This window comes from Grampus griseus (genome assembly GCF_964374135.1).
Source record: "Grampus griseus genome assembly, chromosome: 1".
In the NCBI taxonomy this organism is placed as follows: Eukaryota; Metazoa; Chordata; class Mammalia; order Artiodactyla; family Delphinidae; genus Grampus; species Grampus griseus.
This window is the reverse complement of record NC_139017.1, coordinates 132,621,933-132,648,558: the sequence shown is the minus strand read 5'-3', so window position 1 is coordinate 132,648,558 and position 26,626 is coordinate 132,621,933. Positions and strand designations below refer to the sequence as shown.

The following is a 26,626-nucleotide window of genomic DNA, read 5'->3' as shown; positions in this document are numbered from 1 at the left end:
TTCTCTTCTTGAATTTAACAAATCATGTTTGACAGTTAAAAGAAAAATTATAATACTGTCTGAGGTGGTTCTCAATGTCTGTAGAGGTAATATTTAAGACAAATTATATATTATAAAGTAGGGGAAGGTAAAAGGACTTAAAGAGTTTTAAGGTGTCTGTATTCCACCTAAAGTGGTAAACTGTTGATACTTATTGCAATAAGTTATGTACTCACAGCATGTAATCTTTACAGCAAGCACTTAAAAACAATACAAAGAGATATACTCAAAAACACTATAGATAAATTAAAATGGAATTCTCAAAAAATGTTCAAGTGACCCACAGGAAGACAGGAAAGGAGAAACAGAGGAGTAAAAAACAAAGTGAAAAATAGGAAACAAATAATAAATTGGCAGACTTTTGTTTTAACAAATCAATAATTACATTAAATATAAATGATCTAAATTCACCAATCAAATGTCTGATATTGGCAGAATGAAAAAAATTACCCACCTATATGTTATCTACAAGAAATTCATTTCAAATAAAATGGTATAAGTAGATTAAAAGTAAAAGAATAAAGAAGCATATATTCTGCAAATACTAATCAGAAGAGAACTGGTGTGGCTATATTATATCAGATGAAGTAAAATTCAGGCAAAGAAAATTACCAGAGATAAAGAGAGACATTACATAATAAAGAGCAAATTCACCAAGATGACATGACAATTTTAATGTGTATACACCATCTAAAAGAGCTGCAAAATGAAAACTACCAGAACTGACTAGAGACATAGAAAAACAAGTAATTATAGTTGAAGACTTCGACAACCCTCTCCTAGTAACTGATAGAATCAGTAGACAAGAAGTCAACAAGGGTTCAGAAGAACTAAAGAACGCAGTCATTTAATTATATCTAATTGACATACAATATAGAACACTCCACCCAACAACGGCAGAATTCACATTTTTTTCAAGTATGCATGGTGCTGTATCTTGGGTCATAAAACCAACCATAACATATTTTTTAAAAATTGAAATTATGCAAAATATGACCTCTAACCATAATGTACTCCAACTGGAAATCACTAACAGAAAGAAAACAGGAAAATCTCCCAATATTGGAAATTAAACAACACATTCATTAAAGAAGGGTACAGGTTTAGGAGCCTAGTTTTAAAATTCTGTAGACTAATCCTGTACCAAATGTGTGTTTCTCCCAGAAAGTGATAAAAACCTTCTCCATCGGAATCTGAGTTTGTATTATAGGCTTGTGTTTAAAGTGCTCCAGGCATTTCTAGGGAAACGGGAACTATTATTTGTTGGGCACCTACAATAAGCTGTATTAATATTGACCATTCACTGTTTTATTTAATGTTCACACCCACCTATCACAGTGTTGTCTGTCAGCAAGGTACCTGTGCTGAGAGGCAGGGAAGCAGCTGAAAATGCTTGAGAAAGTGCTGGCTGTTGGAGGGAATTCTAAGGAATTCAGAGTGGCCACAGTTAGGCAGCCCTGATGGAAGATGATTATAAAGAAGTGGAAAGAGGTTACAGCAAGATTTCCAAGTGGCTCCCTAAGGAGTCTGAAAGCTGGGAAGCAGCAAGAAGCCTTGAGAAAGCCTAAGCAGAGGAGTGACATTTTAAAATGATTACTTTAGTGAGAGTGGATTGCAGGGCGAGGAGGCTGAATGTGAGGGGCTCAGTCCTTGTGGGGATGGGAGCAATTCATTTGAAAAGTGGTGAGGATTTAGGTAGAAGTATCACCATTTCACACATGGGAAACGGAGCCTCTGAGAGGAAAAGTACCGGATTTTTCCCCCCCAAGGAAAATAATATTAAAAATACAAAGTGATTATAGTATAAATACAATGTCCCAATAATATGTAACAAGACACACAATTAAATGACTTAAAGAACATATCGTGTCTGGCACACTTAAATAGTAAACAGTTAACAAAATTTCATCCCTAGAAGTGGAATCATGCTGGTTGCTGGTGAGGAGAGCGAGGCTCAAAGCTACCCGGGTGCCCGCTTTAGCCTCAGAGCCCACACCCCCCCGCCCCAGCCTCCCGCCCTCGGTACCCGGAATGGCCCTTGTCCTGCAGATCAGGGTCAGGACGCGGCCCTGGCACCTTCGCCCACTCCTACCCTCTGAAGCGACAGGTGCCCCTTCTCAAAGTCCAGATGGAAGAAGTTGCCTACGAAGGGCAGGCGCGGGGGTCCCGGCGGGTAGTTCTTCGGGCGCCGCCTTTTGAGGAAATCAGCAAAGAAGAGAAAGGCGACGGCCCCCAACAGGACAGTGCGGGGACGGAGAACGGTCCAGAAAGCAGCCGCCAGGGAGCCCACCGCCGCGAGCATGGCGGCGACCTCGGCTCGCTCTTCCGCGGTCTGATCCAGCGAAGGTCCGGGCGGCTCTCAGCCTCTAAGCTGCCAGCACTGCCCTCCTTCCCCGCCTGCCCCCGGCCCCGCCCCGCGCCGCCCCCCCTCTCCAACCCTCACTCCGCCGCGCCCCTACCCTGGCCCGCTAGGCTCCCGCGAAGCCTGGTCTGCATGACCCGTCTGGGCTCTTCCTCAGGCCGCGCCTCCTGCCGCGCCTCCTGCCGCGCCCCCAACCCGCCTCCACCCGGTCCTCTACTCCCCTCTGCCTTCTCCCAGCCCGCCTGCCGCCCACCAGATGCCTGTGGCCGGATTCCTGGGAGAACAGCAAGGGTCTCGGAAAAGGCCTGGCTACAAGCGTTTTTATTAGCTAGTTAGAGAGCCTGTCTCTCTGTGAGACCATCGGGGCTCTTGGGTTTATGTCATCGCATCTCAGAGAGGGCCGCGGACACTTGAGCTCTGTGTTTTTCTATCATCACCGTCTCACCAAAGGACTGGAACCGCGCCTGGTAATAAAATAGGAAGACAGCAGCACCTGATATTTTCTGGGCGCTTACTATATGCCAGACTTCTTTAGATGAATTGCTTAATTCTGACAAATTTATGCAGATACACTTCGTTCCATCTTGCAGTTGCAGAAACTGAGACAGAGGTTAATATCAAATACGTGGTAAATAAATGAATCCACCGGTCTGCAGCACATTTAAAGGAGGCCCTGTATTTGTAACTGTTTCGAAGTTTAAGAAGCATTACATCAAAGCTCTAGCACTGAGGCTAGTCTTTAATAGGTGCTTAATGAACATTGAAGGTAGGTGTCTTAGTCCTTGTCCTTTTTGGTTTGCTTAGTGAGATTCTTCCTCTGAAGCCTCAAGATGGTGTAGGAGCCCAGGTTCCAACCTTTTGTGCTATCCTGTGTGCCTACCTGTGTCTCACCATTTGTAAGGTACTCAAAACGTGAAGCGTAGTACTGGAATAGTATAGCACACACTCAGATTCTCAACATATATATAGACAACCTGATTAAAATCTTTCTTTAAAAAGAAAAGAGCATTCAAGTCTCTTTTCTATCTTCCAAAGTCTATAGGGAGATACTAGTCAGAGCTTAGTTTTTAAGTTTTTATCCTTCCAGTCCACATCTTCCTGTTTCACTATAGTTGTTATGCATCCATGCAGTGTTTCTAATATTTATAGAAATGCTGTTTTTAAAATAATTCTACAATAGATTTTTTTTCTCAGTACTTTGTGTTTGAGATCTATCTGGGTTGATACACATGGCTTTAGTTTATTCACTTTAACAGCTATGTAGTTCTATCACTACCCCACAATTTTTTGGGGGAGTATAATTGACATATAACATTGTATTAGTTTTGGGTGTACAGCACAATGATTCATCTGAGCAAAATGATCACCCAAAAGGTCTAGCTAACAACCAATACTATACACAGTTACAATATTTTTTTCTTGTGATGAGCGCTTTTGAGATATACTCTCTTAGCGACTTTCAAATTTGCAATATGGTATTAACTACAGTCACCGGGCGGTACTTTACATACAGATGATTATTTTATTACTGGAAGTTTGTACCTTTTGACCCCCTTCATCCATTTCACCCATCCCCTTCTCCTGGCCTTTGGCAACCACCAGTCTGTATCTATGAGCTCTGTTTTTGTTTTTGTCTCTGTTTTCAGATTCTACATATAAGTGAGGTCATATAATATTTGTCTTTCTCTGTCTGACATTTCACATAGCATAATACCCTTGAGGTCCAACCACATTGTTGCAAATGGTAAGATTTCCTTAAAAATATATATAGATCTCACATTTTTCTTATTCATTCAACCATTGATGGGTGTTAGATTGTTTCCATATTTCGGATATTGTAAATAATGCTGCAAGCAATATGGGGATGCCATCAACTTCTGTGTTTTCATTTTATTCAGATAAATACCCAGAAGTGGAATTCCTGGATCACATGCTAGTTCTATTTTTACACCACAATTTATTTACCCATTTCCATATCAATGAACATTTAGGTTTGTTATCTCCCTCCATCCCTTTTTTGTTTGTTTGTTTTTGTCTTCTGTGGGGTTTTTTTGGCGGGGTTGTTTGTCTTGTTTTGTTTTGTTTGCGTTTAAACAATGCTGCAAGTGAGAGATTGTGCCATGGGCTGGAATGGATGATGTAACATTTAAGATTAGATGATCTCTATTGACTTCTTTTCATGGACTTTGTATAAATCAAGTGCTGGACTTCACCTAAAATGGTAATGGTTTCGATATATTTATAATAAACTGATTTAAACTTCTTCTACAAGAAGAAAAACTAAGAACACTTCTTTGAAAACAAAGATGAAGCTTCACCTAATTTGCTTTCTCCTTGGTTCCTTCTGAAGTAAGGTCTCAAAGCTGTGATTAATATTTTTTCATATAATGAATACTCTTAGGACATTGTATAGCCTGTGGTAAGTACAAAGGGAAAAAAAGACATTTTCCACCTTAAGAGCTTTTACCATGATCAGTATGACCTTCCCTGGTTGAATATTGTTCTCTTCTTGTTCCATTAAGTTAAAATACAAGTCAGCACAGGTATTTGGTTCCTAATATTTTAAAATGTAGTATGACTTTAAAAAGTATTTTGTATAAGGTTGTGTGTGTACTCTGTCTATACCTCAGGTTCAAGTTACTGACTTTATGTTCTAAAGAAAAGTGAATAACACAAAATTAATAATATCCTTAGTTATAACAATAATGAGGTGATTACTGGTATTGGTGTTCAGTGTTATTTTGTACTTTATACTTTTCCTTTTATGTTCTCTGTCTTGTACCAACTAATCCCCCAAATCACTGAGTTGCTCTTAAAAAAAGAAAGAAAGAAAAAGAAAAATGTTAATATTGTGTACATATTTTTTGTCGATCAAGTCACACACATGAAAGCATGTAAAGCAACTAAGTGGAATATTAATTGTATGCTGGGAAATTATCAGATTAGTCCCTTCATTGGTTCTTATGCCACATGAATTCCTAGATAAATTAGTAATTCATTATGAGTGAATTGTGATTACTACTATAAAGTGATTTTTTTCAGCATTAATTGAAAACTGTTATGTGAAACCTGTCTATCCAGAGAAGTTACACTGTATAAATATTAAGAAGTACTTTAGCTAGATTATTTTTGGTATTAAATTATATGTCAAGTACTTGAAGTGAATTTGAGTTTAAAAGTAAGGCATATTTCCTAAACGACAGTAATAAATTATTAATTTGAAAATTTCTTATTTTGAAATTTTAAAATTCTATTAGTTGTCTTTTATATCTTCTTCCACCACATAAATACATTGTTTGACAATTAAAAGACAAATGTTTTCTGAATGTTTTTAAGTATTTATTTTATTTTATTTTATTTATTTAACTTTATTTATTTTTGGGTGCGCTGGGTCTTCGTTGCTGTGCACGGGCTTTCTCTCTAGTTGTTGCAAGCAGGAGCTACTCTTCGTCATGGTGCACAGGCTTCAGTAGTTGTGGCACATGGGCTCAGTAGTTGTGGTACACAGGCTTAGTTGCTCTGCAGCATGTGGGATCTTCCCGGACCCGGGATTGAACCCGCATCCCCTGCATTGGCAGGCGGATTCTTAACCACTGGGCCACCAGGGAAGTCCAAGGATTTATTTTAAAAATTGATGTGGTATATTATTTTTAGAAAGAAATAACTTGGCCCATCAGGATTTTTTTTTCTCATTATCTGAGAGTTGAAGGGCTTCCTGTAATAATTGTGAACAAACTTAATCTAAATGTGTTAACAAATATTCTGTACTTTATTTGTATATCTTTAATGACCTGAAAATCTAAAGGGTAATCTAAGCTAACATGTTTTAGAATATCCAAGAAGAAAAAAAAAACTGCTTTTTATATCAGCCTTTTAGATTTCTTGAAGATTTTGGTGAAGAATAAAAGTACGTACTACAAGTATTGATAAAAATCTGAAAAACCTTTTCTATAAAACCCACAATATTTAAATAGAGTTAGTCGTGGAGGATCACTGTTTAACAGTGGATATTTTGTCTTTTGTGTTTATATTATTATATTCAAATTGCAAGTACAGCTGACCCTTGAACAACAACATGGGTTTGAATTGTAAGGGTCTGCTTATACACAGATTTTTTTCAATAGTAAATACTACAGCATTACACAATCTTTGGTTGGTTGAATCCATGGATGGTTGAATCCACGGATGGTTGAATCCACAGATGCAGAACTGTATAACATTTTAATATTTGCCAAAATGGTTTTGTAGAAGAAATCCTAAATATCTAATTTTTTTTTTTTTAAGTTAAGGAGAAGTAAAGATTTTCTCAAACAAACATTGAGGGAATCTGTTGCTAGTAGGTCTGCCTTACAAGAAAGGTAAAAAGTAGTTCTTCAGAAAGAAGGAAAAAGATACAGGTCAGAAAATCAGAACTGTATAAAGAAAAAAAAAGCATTAGAAAAAATAAAGTAAAATAAATATTTTGTTTTCTTTTTCTTGATCTGATAAATAAGTTTGTTCAAAATAAAAATATTAACCATGTATTCAGTGATTATAGCTTATAAATAAGTGATATGAATGTTGTAAGGGACAGAAGGAAGGAATTAGGAATACTCTGTTATAAAATATACTTTCCCTACTGATGAGGCAGTTTGATATTACCTGAAAAGTGGATTTGGGTCACTAGAAAATGTGTATCATGAACTCTAGGGCAACTGCTGGACAAATTTAGAAAAAGAAAAATTTAATCAATATGCTAAGACAGAAGACAAAATGGAATTATATAAAAGACTCAGTTAAAACCAGAGAAGACAGTTAGGTTGCTTCCATCAGTTAGGTTGCTTCCATGTCCTGGCTATTGTAAATGGTGCTGCAGTGAACATTGGGGTGCATGTATCTTTTTGAATTATGGTTTTCTCCAGATATATACCAAGGAATAGGATTGCTGGATCATATGATAGGTTTTTTTAGTTTTTAAGGAACCTCTATACTGTTCTCCATAGCAGTTATACCAATTAACATCCTACCAACATTGTAAGAGGGTTTCCTTTTCTCCACACCCTCTCCAGCATTTATTTTTTGTAGATTTTTTTGATGATGACTATTCTGACCAGTGTGAGGTGATATTTCATTGTAGTTTTGATTGCATTTCTCTAACAATTAGTGATGTTGAGCATCTTTTCATGTGCTTCTTGGCCATCTGTATGTCTCCTTTGAAGAAATGTCTGAATGTCTATTTAGATCTTCCACCTACTTTTTGATTGGGTTGTTTGTCTTTTTCATATTGAGCTGCGTGAGCTGTTTGTATATTTTGGAGATTAATTGCTAGTCGATTGCTTAGTTTGCAAATATTTTTTTCTCATTCTATGGGTTGTCTTTTCATTTTGTTTATGGTTTCCTTTGCTGTGCAAAAGCTTTTAAGTTTAATTAGATCTCATTTGTTTATTTTTGGTTTTATTTTCATCACTCCCTAGGTGGTGGATCCAAAAAGATCTTTCTGTGATTTATGTCAGAGAGTGTTCTGCCTATGTTTTCCTCTAAGAGTTTTATAGTATCCAGCCTTACATTTAGGTCTTTAATCCATTTTGAGTTTATTTTTGTTTATGGTAATAAAGAATGTTCTAGGGCTTCCCTAGTGGCACAGTGGTTGAGAGTCTGCCTGCCGATGCAGGGGACACGGGTTCATGCCCCGGTCTGGGAAGATCCCACATGCCGTGGAGCGGCTACGCCCATAAGCCATGGCTGCTGAGCCTGCGCGTCCGGAGCCTGTGCTCTGCAATGGGAGAGGCCACAACAGTGAGACGCCCTCGTACCACAAAAAAAAAAAAAAAAAAAAAGAATGTTCTAATTTCATTCTTTTATGTGTAGATGTCCAGTTTTCTCAGCACCACTTATTGAAGAGACTGTCTTTTCTCCATTGTATATTCTTGTCTCCTTTGTCATAGATTAGGTGACCATAGGTGTGTGGGTTTATCTCTGGACCTTCTATTCTGTTCCACTGATCAATATTTCTGTTTCTGTGCCAATACCATACTGTTTTGATTACTGTAGCTTTGTAGTATAGTTTGAAGTCAGGGAGCCTGATTCTTCCAGCTCCATTTTTCTTTCTCAAGATTGCTTTGGCTATTCAAGGTCTTTTGTGTTTCCATACAAATTTAAAATTTTTATTCTAATTCTGTGAAAAATACCACTGCTAATTTGATAGGGATTGCATTGAACCTGCAGACTGCTTTGGGTAGTGTAGTCATTCTGACAATATTGATTCTTTCAATCCAAGAACATGGTATATCTCTCCATCAGTTTTTGTCATCTTTGATTTCTTTCATCAGTGTCTTATAGTTTTCTGAATACAGGTCTTTTGCCTCCTTAAGTAGGTTTATTCCTAGATATTTTATGATTTTTGATGCTATGGTAAATGAGATTGTTCCCTTATTTACTCTTTGTGATCTTCATTGTTACTGTGTAGGAATACACAAGATTTCTGTGTATTAATTTTGTATTCTGCAACTTCACCAAATTCATTGATGAGCTCTAGTTAGTTTTCTGGAAGCATCTTTAGGATTTTCTATGTATAGTATCATGTCATCTGCAAACAGTGACATTTTTATTTCTTCTTTTCCAATTTGGATTTCTTTTATTTCTCTGATTGCCATGGCTAGGACTTCTAAAAACTATTGAATAAAAGTGGAGAGAGTGGACATCCTTGTTCCTGATCTTAGAGGAAACACTTTCAGTTTTTCACTGTTGAGAATGTTTGTTGTGGGTTTGTCATACATGAGCTTTATTATGTTGACGTAGGTTCCATCTATGCCCACTTTCTGGGGAGTTTTTATCATAAATGGGTGTTGAATTTTGTCAAAAGCTTTTTCTGCATCTATTGAGGTGATCATGTGGTTTTTATTCTTCAGTTTGTTAATGTGGTGTATCACATTGATTGGTTTATGTATATTGAAGAATCCTTGCATCCCTGGGATAAATCCCACTTGATCATAGTGTATGATCCTTTTAATGTGTTGCTGGATTCGGTTTGCTAGTATTTTGTTGAAGTTTTTTGCGTCTGTGTTCATCAGTGATATTGGCCTGTAAATTTTCTTTTTTTGTGGTATATTTGTCTGGTTTTGGTATCAGGGTGATGGTGGCTTCATAGAATGAGCTTGGGAATATTCCTTCCTCTGCAGTTTTTTGCAATAGTTTGAGAAGGATTGGTGTTAACTCTTCTCTAAATATTTGATAGAATTCTCCTGTGAAGCCATCTGGTCCTGGGCTTTTGTTTGTTGGAAATTTTTAAATCATAGTTTCAATTTCAGTACTTGCCAAAATGTGCACCGCTGGGAGCGCTACTCCGATCAATATTCCTTGGGGCTCCTGCTACCAGTATCCTTGCTCCCACAGTGAGTTATAGTTGATCTTTGCCATCCCAGGAGACCCTCTAGGACCCCTAGTTAGGTCTAGCCCAGGTTCCTATGGAGTCACTGCTTTGCCCTGGGTCCCAGTGCATATGAGACCTTGTATATGCCCTCCAAGAGTAGTCTCTGCTTCCCCCAGCCCTGTGGAGCTCCTGCACTCAAGCTCTGCTGGCCTTCAAGGCTAAATGTTCTGGAGGTTCGTCCTCCCAATGCCAGTCCCTCAGACTGTCTTGGAGGGCTATCTTTGTGTGGGACTATCCCTGTGTAACCTGCATGGGTTTAATATTTTTTGGTGTGAAGGTTGTTTTTAGTATAGATGTCGGCAACCTCTTTCCTCAGTGCATGCTGGCCATCATCCTCTTGATAGGAGGTGTGACTGATGTTGTGGTGGCCAGAGCCTGCACTGAATATTGACCAGGGACTCCCCTTTTCTCTGTGGTTGTCACTGCCCTGTCAGAGGGGGGTCTGTTCCCTAGTTGTTGGAGTAGAGGCCCTCAGATCTGTTTCTTAGCTGTGTTTCTGATCTGTGGTGAAATGTAGGCAGGATTGGAGCATTCCCACTAGGAGAGAAGTCACTGAGTATTCCTCCTCTAGAGCTGTTCACCTGTGGGTGTGCTCTGTTGTGTCAGATTTCACCTGTTCTGTGAGCTCTCAGATTACATCAGATTACACTGTTGTTGGCACTGTTCTCAGCCACACCTTAACCATGGGTACACTGGCAGTTTGCCCTGATGTCTCTCAGATGTTGTTTTCACTAAGTCACCAATGTAGATCCACTGAAGTCAGGTCCCAGGATTGCAGTAGTCCTGGATTTGGACCTGCTCTGGTCGCTATGGGGGCAGCTCAACTCTAGCCTGGTCCAACCCCTGCATGTACGTGCCCACAAAGTCTATAGCTGCTAAAGCTAGACCCATCTTGGCTGCAGGAGCACTTGTTTGTTCAGATGTTCTGCAGGCACTGAGTTTACGAAGCAGGTCGTGGGGGTGTCAATCTGTGTTTTGCACAGCTGCAAGGAGAAATTTCAGCTTTTCTTCCTTAGTTGAATGGTCCCTGGGGCTCAGCTGTGGTTTCAGCCCCACCTCTGCATGTGGGCCACCCGCAGGGGTCTGCTCCCAAGGCTGCCCTAGAGCGCACAAGTCTGCACCAGTGAGGAGGGGGCACAAAGGTGGCAGCAGTTGGGGTTGTGAGAGTGCCTGCCGCAGTGGAGACATGGTGCGGAGGAGAAGGTGGTGGCTTCCAGGTTGTGGGAGCCCTTCCTATTCCCCAGGCGTCAGGGTCCAGCGCGTGGGGAGGGAGGTTGCAATGGCGGCCCTGCCCCTTGCACATCACTCAACAATGGTGCTTCACTTCTATAGCATTCTGGGTTTCCTCCACAAGCATTCCCGGGTGCAGATTTCCTTACTCCTGTCCCATCAGGCTGTCTCCTCACAGCCAACAACAGTCCTCTCCCTGGGTCTGTTCTCCAAACCCCATGTTCCAGCATCTAGCCCCCTCTGCACAAGTGGACACACCTCTCAGGCTGGGCCATGCAAGGCTGTGGTAAGGACCATCTGTGTCGGTCTCACTCTGTCCTGCCTGCCACAGACCAGTTGCTGCACTCTCCTCTGATAGCCCCCAAAGCTGCAATGAACATTTTGGTACATGACTCTTTATGAATTATGGTTTTCTCAGGGTATATGCGCAGTAGTGGGATTGCTGGGTCATATGGTACTTCTATTTGTAGTTTTTTAAGGAACCTCCATACTGTTCTACACAGTGGCTGTATCAATTGACATTCCCACCAACAGTGCAAGAGGGTTCCCTTTTCTCCACACCCTCTCCAGCATTTTTTGTTTCTAGATTTTTTGATGATGGCCATTCTGACCGGTGTGAGATGATATCTCATTGTAGTTTTGATTTGCATTTCTCTAATGATTAATGATGTTGAGCATCCTTTCATGTGTTTGTTGGCAGTCTGTATATCTTGTTTGGAGAAGTGTCTATTTAGGTCTTCTGCCCATTTTTGGATTCAGTTTTTTGTTTTTTTGTTATTGAGCTGCATGAGCTGCTTATAAATTTTGGAGATTAACCCTTTGTCAGTTGCTTTATTTGCAAATATTTTCTCCCATTCTGAGGGTTGTCTTTTGGTCTTGTTGATGGTTTCCTTTCCTGTGCAAAAGCTTTGAAGTTTCATTAGGTCCCTTTTGTTTATTTTTGTTTTTATTTCCATTTCTCTAGGAGGTGGGTCAAAAAGGATCCTGCTGTGATTTATGTCATAGAGTGTTCTGCCTATGCTTTCCTCTAAGAGTATGATAGTTTCTGGCCTTACATTTAGGTCTTTAATCCATTTTGAGCTTATTTTTGTGTATGGTGTTAGGGAGTGATCTAATCTCATACTTTTACATGTACCTGTCCAGTTTTCCCAGCACCACTTATTGAAGAGGCTGTCCTTTCTCCACTGTACATTCCTGACTCCTTTATCAAAGATAAGGTGACCATATGTGTGTGGGTTTATCTCTGGGCTTTCTATCCTGTTCCATAGATCTGTATTTCTGTTTTTGTGCCAGTACCATACTGTCTTGATTACTGTAGCTTTGTAGTATAGTCTGAAGTCAGGGAGCCTGATTACTCCAGCTCCATTTTTCGTTCTCAAGATTGCTTTGGCTATTCGGGGTCTTTTGTGTTTCCATACAAATTGTGAAATTTTTTGTTCTAGTTCTGTGAAAAATGCCAGTGGTAGTTTGATAGGGATTGCATTGAATCTGTAGATTGCTTTGGGTAGTAGAGTAATTTTCACAATGTTGATTCTTCCGATCCAAAAACATGGTATATCTTTCCATGTATTTGTATCATCTTTAATTTCTTTCATCAGTGTCTTATAATTTTCTGCATACAGGTCTTTTGTCTCCTTAGGTAGGTTTATTCTTAGATATTTTATTCTTTTTGTTGCAAAGGTAAATGGGAGTGTTTTCTTGATTTCACTTTCAGATTTTTCATCATTAGTGTATACGAATGCCAGAGATTTCTGTGCATTAATTTTGTATCCTGCTACTTTACCAAATTCATTGATTAGCTCTAGTAGTTTTCTGGCAGAGTGTTTAGGATTCTGTATGTATAGTATCATGTCATCTGCAAAAAGTGACAGCTTTACTTCTTCTTTTCCGACTTGGATTCCTTTTATTTCCTTTTCTTCTCTGATTGCTGTGGCTAAAACTTCCACAACTATGTTGAATAAGAGTGGTGAGAGGAGGCAACCTTGTCTTGTTTCTGATCTTAGTGGAAATGCTTTCAGTGTTTCACCATTGAGGACGATGTTGGCTGTGGGTTTGTCATATATGGCCTTTATTATGTTGAGGAAAGTTCCCTCTATGCCTACTTTCTGCAGGGTTTTTTTTTTTTTTAATCATAAATGGGTGTTGAATTTTGTTGAAAGGTTTCTCTGCATCTATTGAGATGATCATATGGTTTTTCTCCTTCAATTAGTTAATACGGTTTATCACATTGATTGATTTGCGTATATTGAAGAATCCTTGCATTCCTGGAATAAACCCCACTTGATCATGGTGTATGATCTGTTTAATGTGCTGTTGGATTCTGTTTGCTAGTATTTTGTTGAGGATTTTTTCATCTATGTTCATCAGTGATTTTGGTCTGTAGTTTTCTTTCTTTGTGACATCCCTGTCTGGTTTTGGTATCAAGGTGATGGTGGCCTCATAGAATGAGTTTGGGAGTGTTCCTACCTCTGCTATATTTTGGAAGAGTTTGAGAAGGATAGGCATTAGCTCTTCTCTAAATGTTTGATAGAATTCGCCTGTGAAGCCATCTGGTCCTGGGCTCTTGTTTGTTGGAAGATATTTAAGCACAGTTTCAATTTCAGTGCTGTTCATATTTTCTATTTCTTCCTGATTCAGTCTTGGCAGGCTGTGCATTTCTAAGAATTTGTCCATTTCTTCCAGGTTGTCCATTTTATTGGCATAGAGTTGCTTGTAGTAATCTCTCATGATCTTTTGTATTTCTGCAGTGTCAGTTGTTACTTCTCCTTTTTCATTTCTAATTCTTTTGATTTGAGTCTTCTCCCTTTTTTTCTTGATGTGTCTGGCTAATGGTTTATCAATTTTGTTTATGTTCTCAAAGAACCAGCTTTTAGTTTTATTGATCTTTGCCATGTTTCCTTCATTTCTTTTTCATTTATTTCTGATCTGATTTTTATGATTTCTTTCCTTCTGCTAGCTTTGGGGTTTTTTTGTTCTTCTTTCTCTAATTGCTTGAGGTGCAAGGTTAGTTTGTTTATTCGAGATGTTTCCTGCTTCTTAAGGTGGGCTTGTATTGCTATAAACTTCCCCCTTAGAACTGCTTTTGCTGCATTCCATAGGTTTTGGGTCATAGTGTCTCCACTGTCATTTGTTTTTAGGTATTTTTTTATTTCCACTTTGATTTCTTCAGTGATCACTTCATTATTAAGTAGTGTATTGTTTAGCCTCCATGTGTTTGTATTTTTTACAGATCTTTTCCTGTAATTGATATCTAGTCTCATGGCATTGTGGTCAGAAAAGATACTTGATACAATTTCAATTTTCTTAAATTTACCAAGGCTTGATTTGTGACCCAAGATATGATCTATCCTGGAGAATGTTCCATGAGCACTTGAGAAAAATGTGTACTGTGTTGTTTTTGGATGGAGTGTCCTATAAATATAAATTAAGTCCATCTTGTTTAATGTATCATTTAAAGCTTGTGTTTCCTTATTTATTTTTATTTTGGATGATCTGTCCATGGGTGAAAGTGGGGTGTTAAAGTCCCCTACTATGAATGTGTTACTGTCGATTTCCCCTTTTATGGCTGTTAGTATTTGCCTTATGTATTGAGATGCTCCTATGCTGGGTGCATAAATATTTACAATTGTTATATCTTCTTCTTGGATCAATCCCTCGATCATTATGTAGTGTCCTTCTTTCTCTCTTCTAATAGTCTTTATTTTAAAGCCTATTTTGTCTGATATGAGAATTGCTACTCCAGCTTTCTTTTGGTTTCCATTTGCATGAAATATCTTTTTCCATCCCCTTACTTTAAGTCTGTATGTGTCTCTAGTTCTGAAGTGGGTCTCTTGTAGACAGCAAATATATGGGTCTTGTTTTTGTAACCATTCAGCCAATCTGTGTCTTTTGGTGGGAGCACTTAGTCCATTTACATTTAAGGTAATTATCGATATGTATGTTCCTATTCCCATTTTCTTAATTGTTTTGGGTTCATTATTGTAGGTCTTTTCCTTCTCTTGTGTTTCTTGCCTAGAGAAGTTCCTTTAGCATTTGTTGTAAAGGTGGTTTGGTGTTGCTGTACTCTCTCAGCTTTTGCTTGTCTGTAAAGATTTTAATTTCTCCATCAAATCTGAATGAGATCCTTGCTGGGTAGAGTAATCTTGGTTGCAGGTTTTTCTCCTTCATCACTTTAAATACGTCATGCTACTCCCTTCTGGCTTGCAGAATTTCTGCTGAAAGATCAGCTGTTAACCTTATGGGGATTCCCTTCTGTGTTATTTGTTGTTTTTCCCTTGCTGCTTTTAATATGTTTTCTTTGTATTTAATTTTTGACAGTTTGATTAATATATGTCTTGGCATATTTCTCCTTGGATTTATCCTGTTTGGGACTCTCTGAGCTTCCTGGACTTGGTTAACTATTTCCTTTCCCATATTAGGGAAGTTTTCAACTATAATCTCTTCAAATATTTTCTCAGTCCCTTTCTTTTTCTCTTCTTCTTCTGGAACCCCTATAATTCGAATGTTGGTGCGTTTAATGTTGTTCCAGAGGTCTCTGAGACTGTCCTCAGTTCCTTTCATTCTTTTTTCTTTATTCTGCTCTGCAGTAGTTATTTCCACTATTTTATCTTCCAGGTCACTTATCTGTTCTTCTGCCTCAGTTATTCTGCTATTGATCTCATCTAGAGTATTTTTAATTTCATCTATTGTGGTGTTCATTGTTGTTTGTTTCATCATTAGTTCTTCTAGGTCCTTGTTAAATGTTTCTTGCATTTTGTCTATTCTATTTCCAAGATTGTAGATCATCTTTACTATCATTATTCTGAATTCTATTTCAGGTAGACTGCCCATTTCCTCTTCATTTGTTAGGTCTGGTGGGTTTTTATCTTGTTCCTTCATCTGCTGTGTGTTTTTCTGTTTTCTCATTTTGCTTATCTTACTGTGTTTGGGGTCTCATTTTTGAAGGCTGCAGGTTCATAGTTCCCATTGTTTTTGGTGTCTGTCCCCAGTGGCTAAGGTTGGGTCAGTGGGTTGTGTAGGATTCCTGGTGGAGGGGACTAGTGCCTGTGTTCTGGTGGATGAGTCTGGATCTTGTGTTTCTGGTGGGCAGGTCCACGTCTGGCGGTGTGTTTTGGGGTGTCTGTGGACTTATTATGATTTTAGGCAGCCTCTCTGGGTGGGGTTGTGTTCCTGTCTTGCTAGTTGTTTGGCATAGGATGTCCAACACTGTAGCTTGCTGGTCGTTGAGTGAAGCTGGGTGCTGGTGTTGAGATGGAGATCTCTGGGAGATTTTCACCATTTGATATTATGTGGAGCTGGGAGGTCTCTTGTGGACCAGTGCCCTGAAGTTGGCTCTCCCACCTCAGAGGCACAGCACTGACTCCTGGCTGCAGCAACAAGATCCTTTCATCCACACGACTCAGAATAAAAGGGAGAAAAAGTAGAAAGAAAGAATTAGTAGAAGTAGAAAGAAAGAAAGAAAGGAGGGAGGGAGGGACGAAGTAAGGAAGGAAGGAAGGAGAGACGGAAGGAAAAAAAGAAAGAAGATAAAGTAAAATAAAATAAGATAAAACAAAATAAAGTTATTGAAATAAAAAATAATTATTAAGAAGAAAAAAAGAAAAAAATGGACGGATAGAACCCTAGGACAAATGGTGGAAGCAAAGCTATACAGACAAAATCTCACACAGAAGCATACACATACACACTCAGAAAAAGAGGAAAAGGGGGAAAAAAATCATAAATCTTGCTCTCAAAGTCCACCTCCTCAATTTGGGATGATTCGTTGTCTATTCAGGCATTCCACAGATGCAGGGTACATCAAGTTGATTGTGCAGCTTTAATCTGCTGCTTCTGAGGCTGCTGGGAGAGATTTCCCTTTCTCTTCTTTGTTCTCACAGCTCCCAGGGGCTCAGCTTTGGATTTGGCTCCGCCTCTGTGTGTAGGTGGCGGGAGGGCGTCTGTTCTTCGCTCAGACAGGACGGGGTTAAAGAAGCAGCTGATTCGGTGGCGCAGGCTCACTCAGGCCGGGGGGAGGGAGGGGCACGGAGTGCGGGGCGAGCGAGCCCGGCGGCAGAAGCCGGCGTGACGTTGCGCTAGCCTGAGGCGCGCCGTGCGTTCTCCTGGGGAAGTTGTCCCTGGATTCTGGGACTCTGGCAGTGGTGGGCTGCACAGGCTCCCGGGAGGGGAGGGGTGGATAGTGACCTGTGCTCGCACACAGGCTTCTTGGTGGCGGCAGCAGCAGCCTTAGCGTCTCATGCCCGTCTCTGGAGTCCGCGCTTTTAGCCATGGCTCGCGCCCGTCTCTGGAGCTCCTTTAAGCAGCGCTCTTAATCCCCTCTCCTCGCGCACCCGGAAACAAAGAGAGAAGAAAAAGTCTCTTGCCTCTTCGGCAGGTGCAGACTTTTCCCGGACTCCCTCCCAGCTAGCCATGGCGCACTAACCCCCTGCAGGCTGTGTTCACGCCGCCAACACCAGTCCTCTCCCTGCGCTCCGACCGAACCCCAAGCCTCAGCTGCCAGCCCTGCCCGACACGGCGAGTGAGCCAACAAGCCTCTCAGGCTGGTGAGTGCCGGTTGGCCCTGATCCTCTGTGCGGGAATCTCTTCGCTTTGCCCTCTGCACGCCTGTTGCTGTGCTCTCCTTTGCGGCACCGAAGCTTCCCCTTCCGCCACCCGCAGTCTCCGCCCGCGAAGGGGCTTCCTAGTGTGTGGCAACCTTTCCTCCTTCACAGCTCCCTCCCACTGGTGCAGGTGCCGTCCCTATTCTTTTGTCTCTGTTTATTCTTTTTTCTTTTGCCCTACCCAGGTACGTGGGGGGTTTCTTGCCTTTTGGGAGGTCTGAGGTCTTCTGCCAGTGTTCAGTAGGTGTTCTGTAGGAGTTGTTCCACGTGTAGATGTATTTCTGGTGTATCTGTGGGGAGGAACGTGATCTCCGTGTCTTACTCTTCCGCCATCTTCCCGGAAGCCCTCGGAACTCAGTTTTAAGGGGACTCAGTTTTAATCCTCACTTCGGTTTTATCTTTCCCCAAATCTTTTAGGGAATGGGGCAATGTTTTATCTTTCCCCAAATCTTTTGGGGATTGGGGCAATGGCTGCTCTACTTCCTGCTGAGATGGGGCATGGTCCTGCCTAAGTTTGGGGGAGTAGTTACCGAATTAGAAATATTTGAGTTCCAAGTCCTGGATCCGAGTCTTATACGATTAAGATTTCAGCCCCTTAGGAATAAGCCTGAAACCTGATCTGGACCTGGCACTTTGGAGAGACTTGTTGTAGCTAGTTTTTTTCAAGCCATTCCCTATAAGGGGGAAACCCATCAAGGCAATCCTGAAGACCCGCAAATAGGATGCGGACCACATATCTAGCAGTTAGAATTATCGAAAGAATCAGCATATCAATCTATAGTTTTGTAGGTTAAAGGTATGAGAAAGGATGAGAAAACAGAAAGTTCATTCCGCTTGTTGCAACAAAGACTTAAAGTTTCCCAAAGGGTGAGATGTTTGTTCCCGGGAGTCTGCTTGCTCGCTGTAGACAAGCTTGGCTGGTTTGTCTCACCATGGCACTTCTGATCTAAGCTAGAAAAGAACAAAAATCCCTCCTCCCCTTGGGAAGATGGAGCTGGGATGAAAATCAGGTAATATGACCCCTAAATTTCTTCCCCAATTTGTATGCCCTTCATTTGTGTGCCCCTCATAACTGGCTTGCTAAAGAAACCCAGGGCAGCAGCTACTCACCTGTCTGCCCGCTCTCCCTCTGAGAGTGTATTCTTGTTTAAATAAATCTTCATTTTACTTTCTTAACCTCCCTGTCTCATTTCCAAATTTTTTCCACGATGAGGCAAGAACCTTAAGTTCACCAGGAACATGATAAGCAGGAACCCAGCAACATGGCAACAACTAATTTGCAGGAGAAGCTGGTAAACGAAGCCTTGAGCTGGCAGCCATGTGTCTATCTAAAACCTGGGGTGGGGTTCTCTTGCTAAAAGAGAAAAGGGGATCATTAGTATTATAGGAGAGCAGTTAGTGTTAGTGATAAGTTGTGTGCCAAGTTCATTGGGAACCCCCTGAAAACATATCTATCTTGTGGATCAGAGTTGGAATTCAAGTAGGTTGCCTTGGATCAAAGTTACAAGACTCTGTGGGCTCCACTTTGCTTAGTCCCAGGAATCAGTGGTAGCAAAGCGTCCTTGTCTTGCCCTATCTCTTCCACTTTTTGCACATTAATCATGAAGACTGAGTGCAATGCCTTGTGTCTAAAGGTGCCACCCTCTGATATGCATCCGTTTCTGCTCCCAGAGGTTTCATCCCTCTGCCAGTCTCATAGCAAGATTCCTTCCCCTTGACTCTCTACTTCTTGTGCTCTTTTTCCTTCCAGAAAACTCTTTTTTGCTTTATTTAACAAGTGTTACCTTCATGTACCTTTTTGGGATTAAGGGCATGCTCCTTTTAATTTCTTAATCGGACACTCCAATAAACACAAAGTATGGGGGTGGGGTGTAGCTTATTCTCAGGAGGGTAAAGAGCAAGAGGCTTACTTTGGCAGTAACTGCCCTCTGTTATTCCGTTCCTCCTCTGCATCATTCACCTGGGCAAGGGCTTGCAAATGTAAGTGATGAGTCTCTAACACTGCTCACTGAATCATCCTTGGACTCTAATTCTAAGGATCCCACCCCCTCACTCTTTAAAAGCCAATGAGTACTGTTTCTAACTGAATCTATCTGGGAAGTCACAGAGAGAGCAGCGGAGCTTTGTAGTTTTCTTGCAATGAGGCACATGAGTGATGTAGAGAAGTAACTAAAGGTCAATATAGCTGGCTGCTATAGTGGAGGTTCATGCAACAAATTTTGTATACCTCCAATGTGGCAGGCATCATCTCTCCTGCTAGTAAAGGAGATACAATGTTAGGTAAATATATATCAGTCCATGTTCTCATGGAGCTTACAGTCTAGATGCTGTGCCTAAAGGAACGTGAGTTCCCAGATCTATGATTAGTCTTTATATGTTTTAGATGTTTCCTCCTTATGCACTGTAGGCCGTATATATGTCACTGTTACTCACGCCCTGAGACAGTCCCTGTTGTCTCTTAGCTTCTCATAGCTGGAAGTCCATTATGGACTGGCCATTTTGCTCACCAGTCCCAAGTATGCTGTAATGTTGCACGTTATACTGTCATTATTTTCTGGTGGGGATTTTATTCCCATGATGCTGCAGAAATATATATGTGTCATCACCAAAACATTCCACTTTGTTTTAAAGCTAGTTAGGGTCAGGTCGTCAGCCATGAACTAAAAAATCACCCTCAAAACTCTTACATTCTATTCTGGGTTTTGTTTCTAATAGCTAAAGGACTTTCAGGAAATCATTTAGCCTTTCTGAACTTCACTTTTTTAGCATTAAAATGGAGACCAACAATTTGTATTTATCTTCCTCAAAATTGTAGGGCAATACCAGTGAGATAATGAGTGTCAGAATGATTTGTGAAGTGTTTTTATTATTATATCTTATATTCTTTAAGAAGTTTTTCTCTCTCTTTGTTTAGCATTTACTCCCTGTATCAATTGACATTCTCTACACCCTAAAATTACTCTATCTTATAACTTTTAACTTAATAACTTTTACAAATTCAAATAATGCCATGCTCCAGAACAACTGTATCAACTCACTCTGTCACACATACACATGCACAATGGTTATTGATCGTATATACTTTCAAGCTCTTACCTACCTTTGTTTTATTATTTCGCTGTCCTTTTGTTTTGTACATATCAAATAAGTGCAGAAAAAAGTAGTGAGAGTGATAGGATTGCTAGTAAGATAAAGGTATTATTTCAGTGGCTATTAGAGATAAAAATTGAAGGTGATAAGAAAATGCTGTGTATTGCACATATAAATAGAACAAAATATTTGATTCTTGAGAATAAAGATAAAATCATGTATGCAAAAAAAAAATCAACTCTACATAACTTAGAAAGAGACATGATTGCACGACTAACTGGAGACTAAGAGGTGAGACTTAGAAATAGGACAAGATCCAGGACTGGATTAAATACATCTCCAGGCATCTAGGCTGCAGGTCCCATTCCACTATCCCATCTGATGCTGCTGCTGGAAAGAGGGACTCTACCTCCTTTCCCTCCAGTCTTTTACTGTTCCAAAACTTGAGGGGAGAGATTCCTGCTGGCTTGGCTTAAGTCATGTGCTTGTTCCTCTGCTAGGAAATTCAGCTGCCTTGATTTACTATCCTATCATGATGTCACCCAGAGGGGAAGATTTAATTTCCCAAAAGAAAATCAGGGTACTATTAACATATAAGTGACAATGGATGCTAAATGGTCAAATGGTGTACATATACATGTATATACACACACACACACACAAATGCATATACCTATGTAAACATGACTAATACATGAAAAAGATATGTATATGCACACAGATACACACACATATCTATACACACATATTACTATACACACACATTACATCATACAACATGTGACAAATGTTTAGAGGCAGCAAGAATCAACAGGGATGGGGAAGAGTGATGGATAAAATTTTAAGAAAAAGAAAGCAAGGCTTCCCTGGTGGCGCAGTGGTTGAGAGTCCGCCTGCCGATGCAGGGGACACGGGTTCATGCCCCGGTCCGGGAAGGTCCCACATGCCGCGGAGCGGCTGGGCCCGTGAGCCATGGCCGCTGAGCCTACGCGTCCGGAGCCTGTGCTCCGCAACAGGAGAGGCCACAACAGTGAGAGGACCACGTACCGCAAAAAAAAAAAAAAAAAAAAGGAAACAGGTGGTTGTAAATAGAGGATTGGCATCAACGTTTAATGCCAATTTTACCCTAACGTTGGTCCAGAAGAGGTTAGAACACTGAAAGTTTGTCAAAGTAAAATACAAAATGAAGACCAAATTTGAAAATTCCCTGAGCAGACAATACCATTGAAGCCACATAAACACTAAATCTAGCTTCTTTCACGAATATAAGTGAAGCTTAACTTAGATTGCTTCTTGTAACTGCCTCTGATAATCATACAAGAAATTTAAGTCATCTTCCTAAAATGCTATAAAATAATCACTATTATCAATCCCCTGCCATCTGGAAACTTCCATTATAATAACCAATCATAGGAAAGGTTGAACAGCTTCCTAATTTTCATTTTATACGTCACCCTGAGGAGTCATGTCTCTGAGCTTCCTAACAGTTTTGAGTTTGAAAGCTCCCAGTCTGTGAACTGTTCTTATGTGCATAATAAACCCTTACTAAATACTACTTCATTGGTCCAGCTTTAATTTTTCTCTTTCTGGATTTTTGACAAAGTTAAGCCCGATGGAATGGTTTCGGATGAAACTTGTTACAAGCCACTGACGTTGACCAGATACTAAAGCCCTTTTGACCCTCCATGATTAATGAAAATGTACAGGTGAGAAGTGTGTACACTGCAACGATGAGGAATTTTATTCATTGTTGTTCAATAACCACTTACCGAGCACTTACTGTGGGTCAGGCTCTGTTCTAGGCACTGGAGATACAGTGGGGAAGAAGACAAGGCCCCAGGTCTAGTGGAACTTACGTTCTGATTGGAGACAGCTGATAATAAACCAATTACAAAAATAATCAGATGACCCTAAGTGCTATTCAGGAAAGTAAAATGGAGCTGGTTGAAAGAAAGTGACAAGTTGTTTCTTAAGGGTTGGTGGTCTAGGAAGGTCTGCCTGAGTAGGAACAGTTAACTCATATCTAAATGCTAAGAAGGAGCAAAAAAAAAAAAAAGAAAAAAAAAAGTGTGGTTGAGAGGAGAGGGCAGAATCATGCAGAAGGACTAATAGTGACCCTATTGGGGAAGAATCTTGGTGTATTCATGTGGCAGGGCAGGGGTACGGGAATGCTCCAGAGGTAGGAGAATAGAAATCATGTCAGACAAGGGATTTGTAAGCCACAGTAAGGAGTTCGGAGTCTATTTTAATTTTGATTAGAAGCCAGTGGAGGTTTTTTTTTTAATTAATTAATTTATTTTTGGCTGTGTTGGGTCTTTGTTGCTGCGCGGGCTTTCTCTAGTTGCGGCGAGCGGGGGCTACTCTTCTTTGTGGTGTGCGGGCTTCTATTGTGTTGGCTTCTCTTTGTTGCAGAGCACGGGCTCTAGGAGCGTGGGCTTCAGTAGTTGTGGCTCGCGGGCTGTAGAGCACAGGCTCAGTAGTTGTGGTGCACAGACTGAGTTGCTCCGCGGCATGTGGGATCTTCCTGGACTAGGGCTTGAACCCATGTCCCCTGCCTTGGAAGGCGGATTCTTAACCACTGCGCCACCAGAGAAGCCCGCCACTGGAGATTTTTAATCAAAGAGTGACATAATCTGCTTTTATTTTTCTGTTAAATGACCCTCTTTCCTTGAAGAAAATGGTTTGCAGGTGTAAGAACAGAGGAAGGGAGAATGGTTAGGAAACTATTGTAGCAAATAGGCTGGTGGATAATGACTCAGCAGCGAGAGTAAAGATGGAGAGAAGCACCTGGGATTCAGGATGTGTCTTTCAGATCTCAGAAATGAGTAGTTCATCCTTCTAGTGTCTCAGGCAAAGAACTTTTGAATCATACTCATTTCCTCTGTTTCTTACACTTCAAATGTAAATTCGCAAATCGAGTTGTCTATCTTCAAAATATATCCAGCACTTCTCACTGCCTCCTCTGCTGACACCCTTTCACAAGTATCCTCATCTCTCATCTGGATTATTGCAAAAGCCTGGTCTCCCTGCTTCTGTGGTTGCCTTTGGAACATTCATACACATTCATGCACGCATATTTATGGCAGGGCGGTTCTTTAAAATACAAAATCAGATCATGCCATTCAGCTGCTCAGATAGCTGTCCAACAACTTCAGTCCTCATGATGTCCTGGCAGGCCTTACTGTCTGGCTCTTGTGGTTTCTCTGACTTTATCTAGTACTCTCCCAGGGGATCGTCCAGTCTACTGCAGTCCCCATGCCGCCATCTTTGAATGTGCCATGCACACTCCTGACTCAGAGCCTTTGCCCCTGCTCTTTTCTCTGCCTACAAAGCCCCTCCCCAAGATGTCTACATGGCTCTTTCCCTACCCTCCTTCTGGTCTTTGCTCAGAAATTGTGGTCTCAAGAAGGATGTTTCTGACTACCTTATGTAAAACTGCAACTCCTCCCCCTTCCTGTTTTCTTTTTCTTTCTTTTTAAAATTTTATTTATTTTTGGTTGCATTGGGTCTCCGTTGCTGCGCACGGGCTTTCTCTAGTTGCGGCAAGCGGGGGCTACTCTTCATTGCAGTGCACGGGCTTCTCATTGCGGTGGCTTCTCTTGTTGCAGAGCACGGGCTCTAGGCATGCGGGTTTCAGTAGTTGTGGCACGCAGGCTCAGTAGTTGTGGCTTGCGGGCTCTAGAGCGCAGGCTTAGTAGTTGTGGCGCACAGGCTTAGCTGCTCCGCGGCGTGTGGGATCTTCCCGGACCAGGGATCGAACCTGTGTCCCCTGCATTGGCAGGCGGATTCTTAATCACTGCACCACCAGGGAAGTCCCGTTTTATTTTTCTTTATAGCACGAATTCTCACTTAGCATACCATATGCTCTGATTTTTGTTTATTCTCTCTCCCTCTGCCCCCCAGTGGAATGTAAGATCCATGAGGAGCACAGAGTTTATAAAACTCTGTTTTGTTCACTGTGATATCGTCAATGACTAGCACATAAAAAGATGCTCAATAAGTATTTGTTGACTATGTCAGCAGATGATAAAAAAAGGAAAGGAAAGAAGAATAATAAAATTCACATTCTAGGAAGTACAGAAAATAAAGCAATCTGAAAAAGACATTAAGATTAAGTGGGTCAAATATTCAAAAAGTTAATGAAGAGATTAGATTTTATAAAGTAAAAATGGGTTATTTTACACATAACAAAATGACATATTTATGTTAGCATCAATAGAATTTCTAAATATAAAAATTTAATCTTTGAAATTATAATGATCACACAATGCATGTAGTACTTGTTAAGTACTGGTAACATTTAAAGCATTTAAAAAATATTTTAGAGACTAATTTAATCTGAGGAAGGTGAGATGGGAAAACTGAGGCACAGAAGAGGAGGAACTTGCCTGAAGTTATTCATCCATTAAGTGACGAAGACAGGACTCAGACACAGGTTGTCTGTGCCCCTAACCACTCCTCTTGTTTTTAATTTTTCTAGGTACTTTAATTCCCCAATTGTACTGTTTCTCTGGCCATGACCCTCCTTGGGACTTATTTTTCTTATCTATAAAATGCATGATATGAGGTTAGGCTACGTAGTGTACTGAATTTTGTAAAGTGAAGAGTGTTTGCAAGGTATGTCAGGGGCTGCATTGCCAGGTCCTGTGGAATGTCACCTCTGAAGTTTGAAAACTAAAAGAACAGATTAGAATTTGACCTGGGAAATTCCAAGGCTATTTAGTAAAAACCCATAAAACACCATTAATTTCTGAAAAGGTCATTCTCCCAAAGACAGGCAACACAGAACAGTACCTGAGAGTGGGGTTATTTGGAAAGCTCAGGTAAAATCTGAAGTTCTGAGCCGCTCCTTGGATGCGATGGGTTGAGGCTGCCCCCATGTGGTCACAAAGTGACATTGTAGAAGCAAGCCCACCCTCTTAGTTTTCAGAACTCTGTTATATCCTTGTTTTCTTCCAAGCACTACGTCACTTGATGTAAAGCCATTGATGAGACTCTAGCCATGCCAGCATTTTTCTAGAGAACATTCATAGTTTGAACTGATCACAGGCTAAAATTCTGTTGGGACCATGGCATTCCTAGCCCTTGGTAATCTGGGGCCCGATAACCTATCCATCTTTGGTTCCATCTAAGGTTTTTCTCTCTATTTCCTGCACACGACAGGCATTCTCTTCCTTCTGGGATTCTGCATACACAATCCCATGGCCTGGAATACCCTTTGCCTCCATTTGTACTACAAGAAACCCCCATAAGACCCGACTAAAAAATTCTGTGTGACCCCTGTATTTCTGCCTCCAAGAGCCTGAGTTATTTTGGGAGGAACGTCATGCTTTCCTTGACTTTGCATCCCCCAGACCCTAGGACCGTGAAACCCACTAGCAAGCTGGTACCTCTTGCTTTCAAATATTCTTAATTGAGTTTTATCTCGAGTTTTAAACAAAGAAAACAGCTAGTTCAGGCATCCTTATTTCCCACCTTGACTTTTGAAACATCCTCTTAAATGGTTTCCCTGCCTGCCTCCATTCTTTTTCTCCTTCACTTATTCTCCAAACAGTTGCCAGAGCAAAATGTCCAAAAATCTACATTAATAGGCTACTATTTTACAAAAAATCCCTCTGCTGGCTTTCCATTACTTGCTGGAGTGACCTTCAAATATTTTGATTATGTACATTTATTAGTAAAATACTTCTCAGCGTGTACCCACAACATAGATTTATTTAGGTATTTATAAATCATATAGATGTACTACTATAGTCATGAATCAAGTATGTTATAAAACACATAATAATAAAATTAAAGGATTAAAAATAAGAATAATTCTTACAATATTTTTGTAAACATGAAAATCTTATTGCACTAGTAATCATATTTTATGGTGAGAGCCATATGATTGGATGT

The 26,626-nt window shown here is 40.5% G+C and overlaps 1 protein-coding gene across 2 annotated transcripts in view; it reads right to left on the bottom strand.

The window, feature by feature from the left end:
* The window catches only part of CYP2J2 (cytochrome P450 family 2 subfamily J member 2), a 31,509-nt gene extending 29,154 nt beyond the window's left edge, over window positions 1–2,355 (bottom strand). For both annotated transcript variants that reach the window (XM_082658254.1, XM_082658255.1), the window contains exon 1: window positions 2,132–2,355. In XM_082658254.1, coding sequence (XP_082514380.1) covers window positions 2,132–2,341 — 210 coding nt within the window. In that variant the 5' untranslated portion in view covers window positions 2,342–2,355. The remainder of the gene's footprint in view (window positions 1–2,131) is intronic.
* Window positions 2,356–26,626: the final 24,271 nt, after the last annotated feature.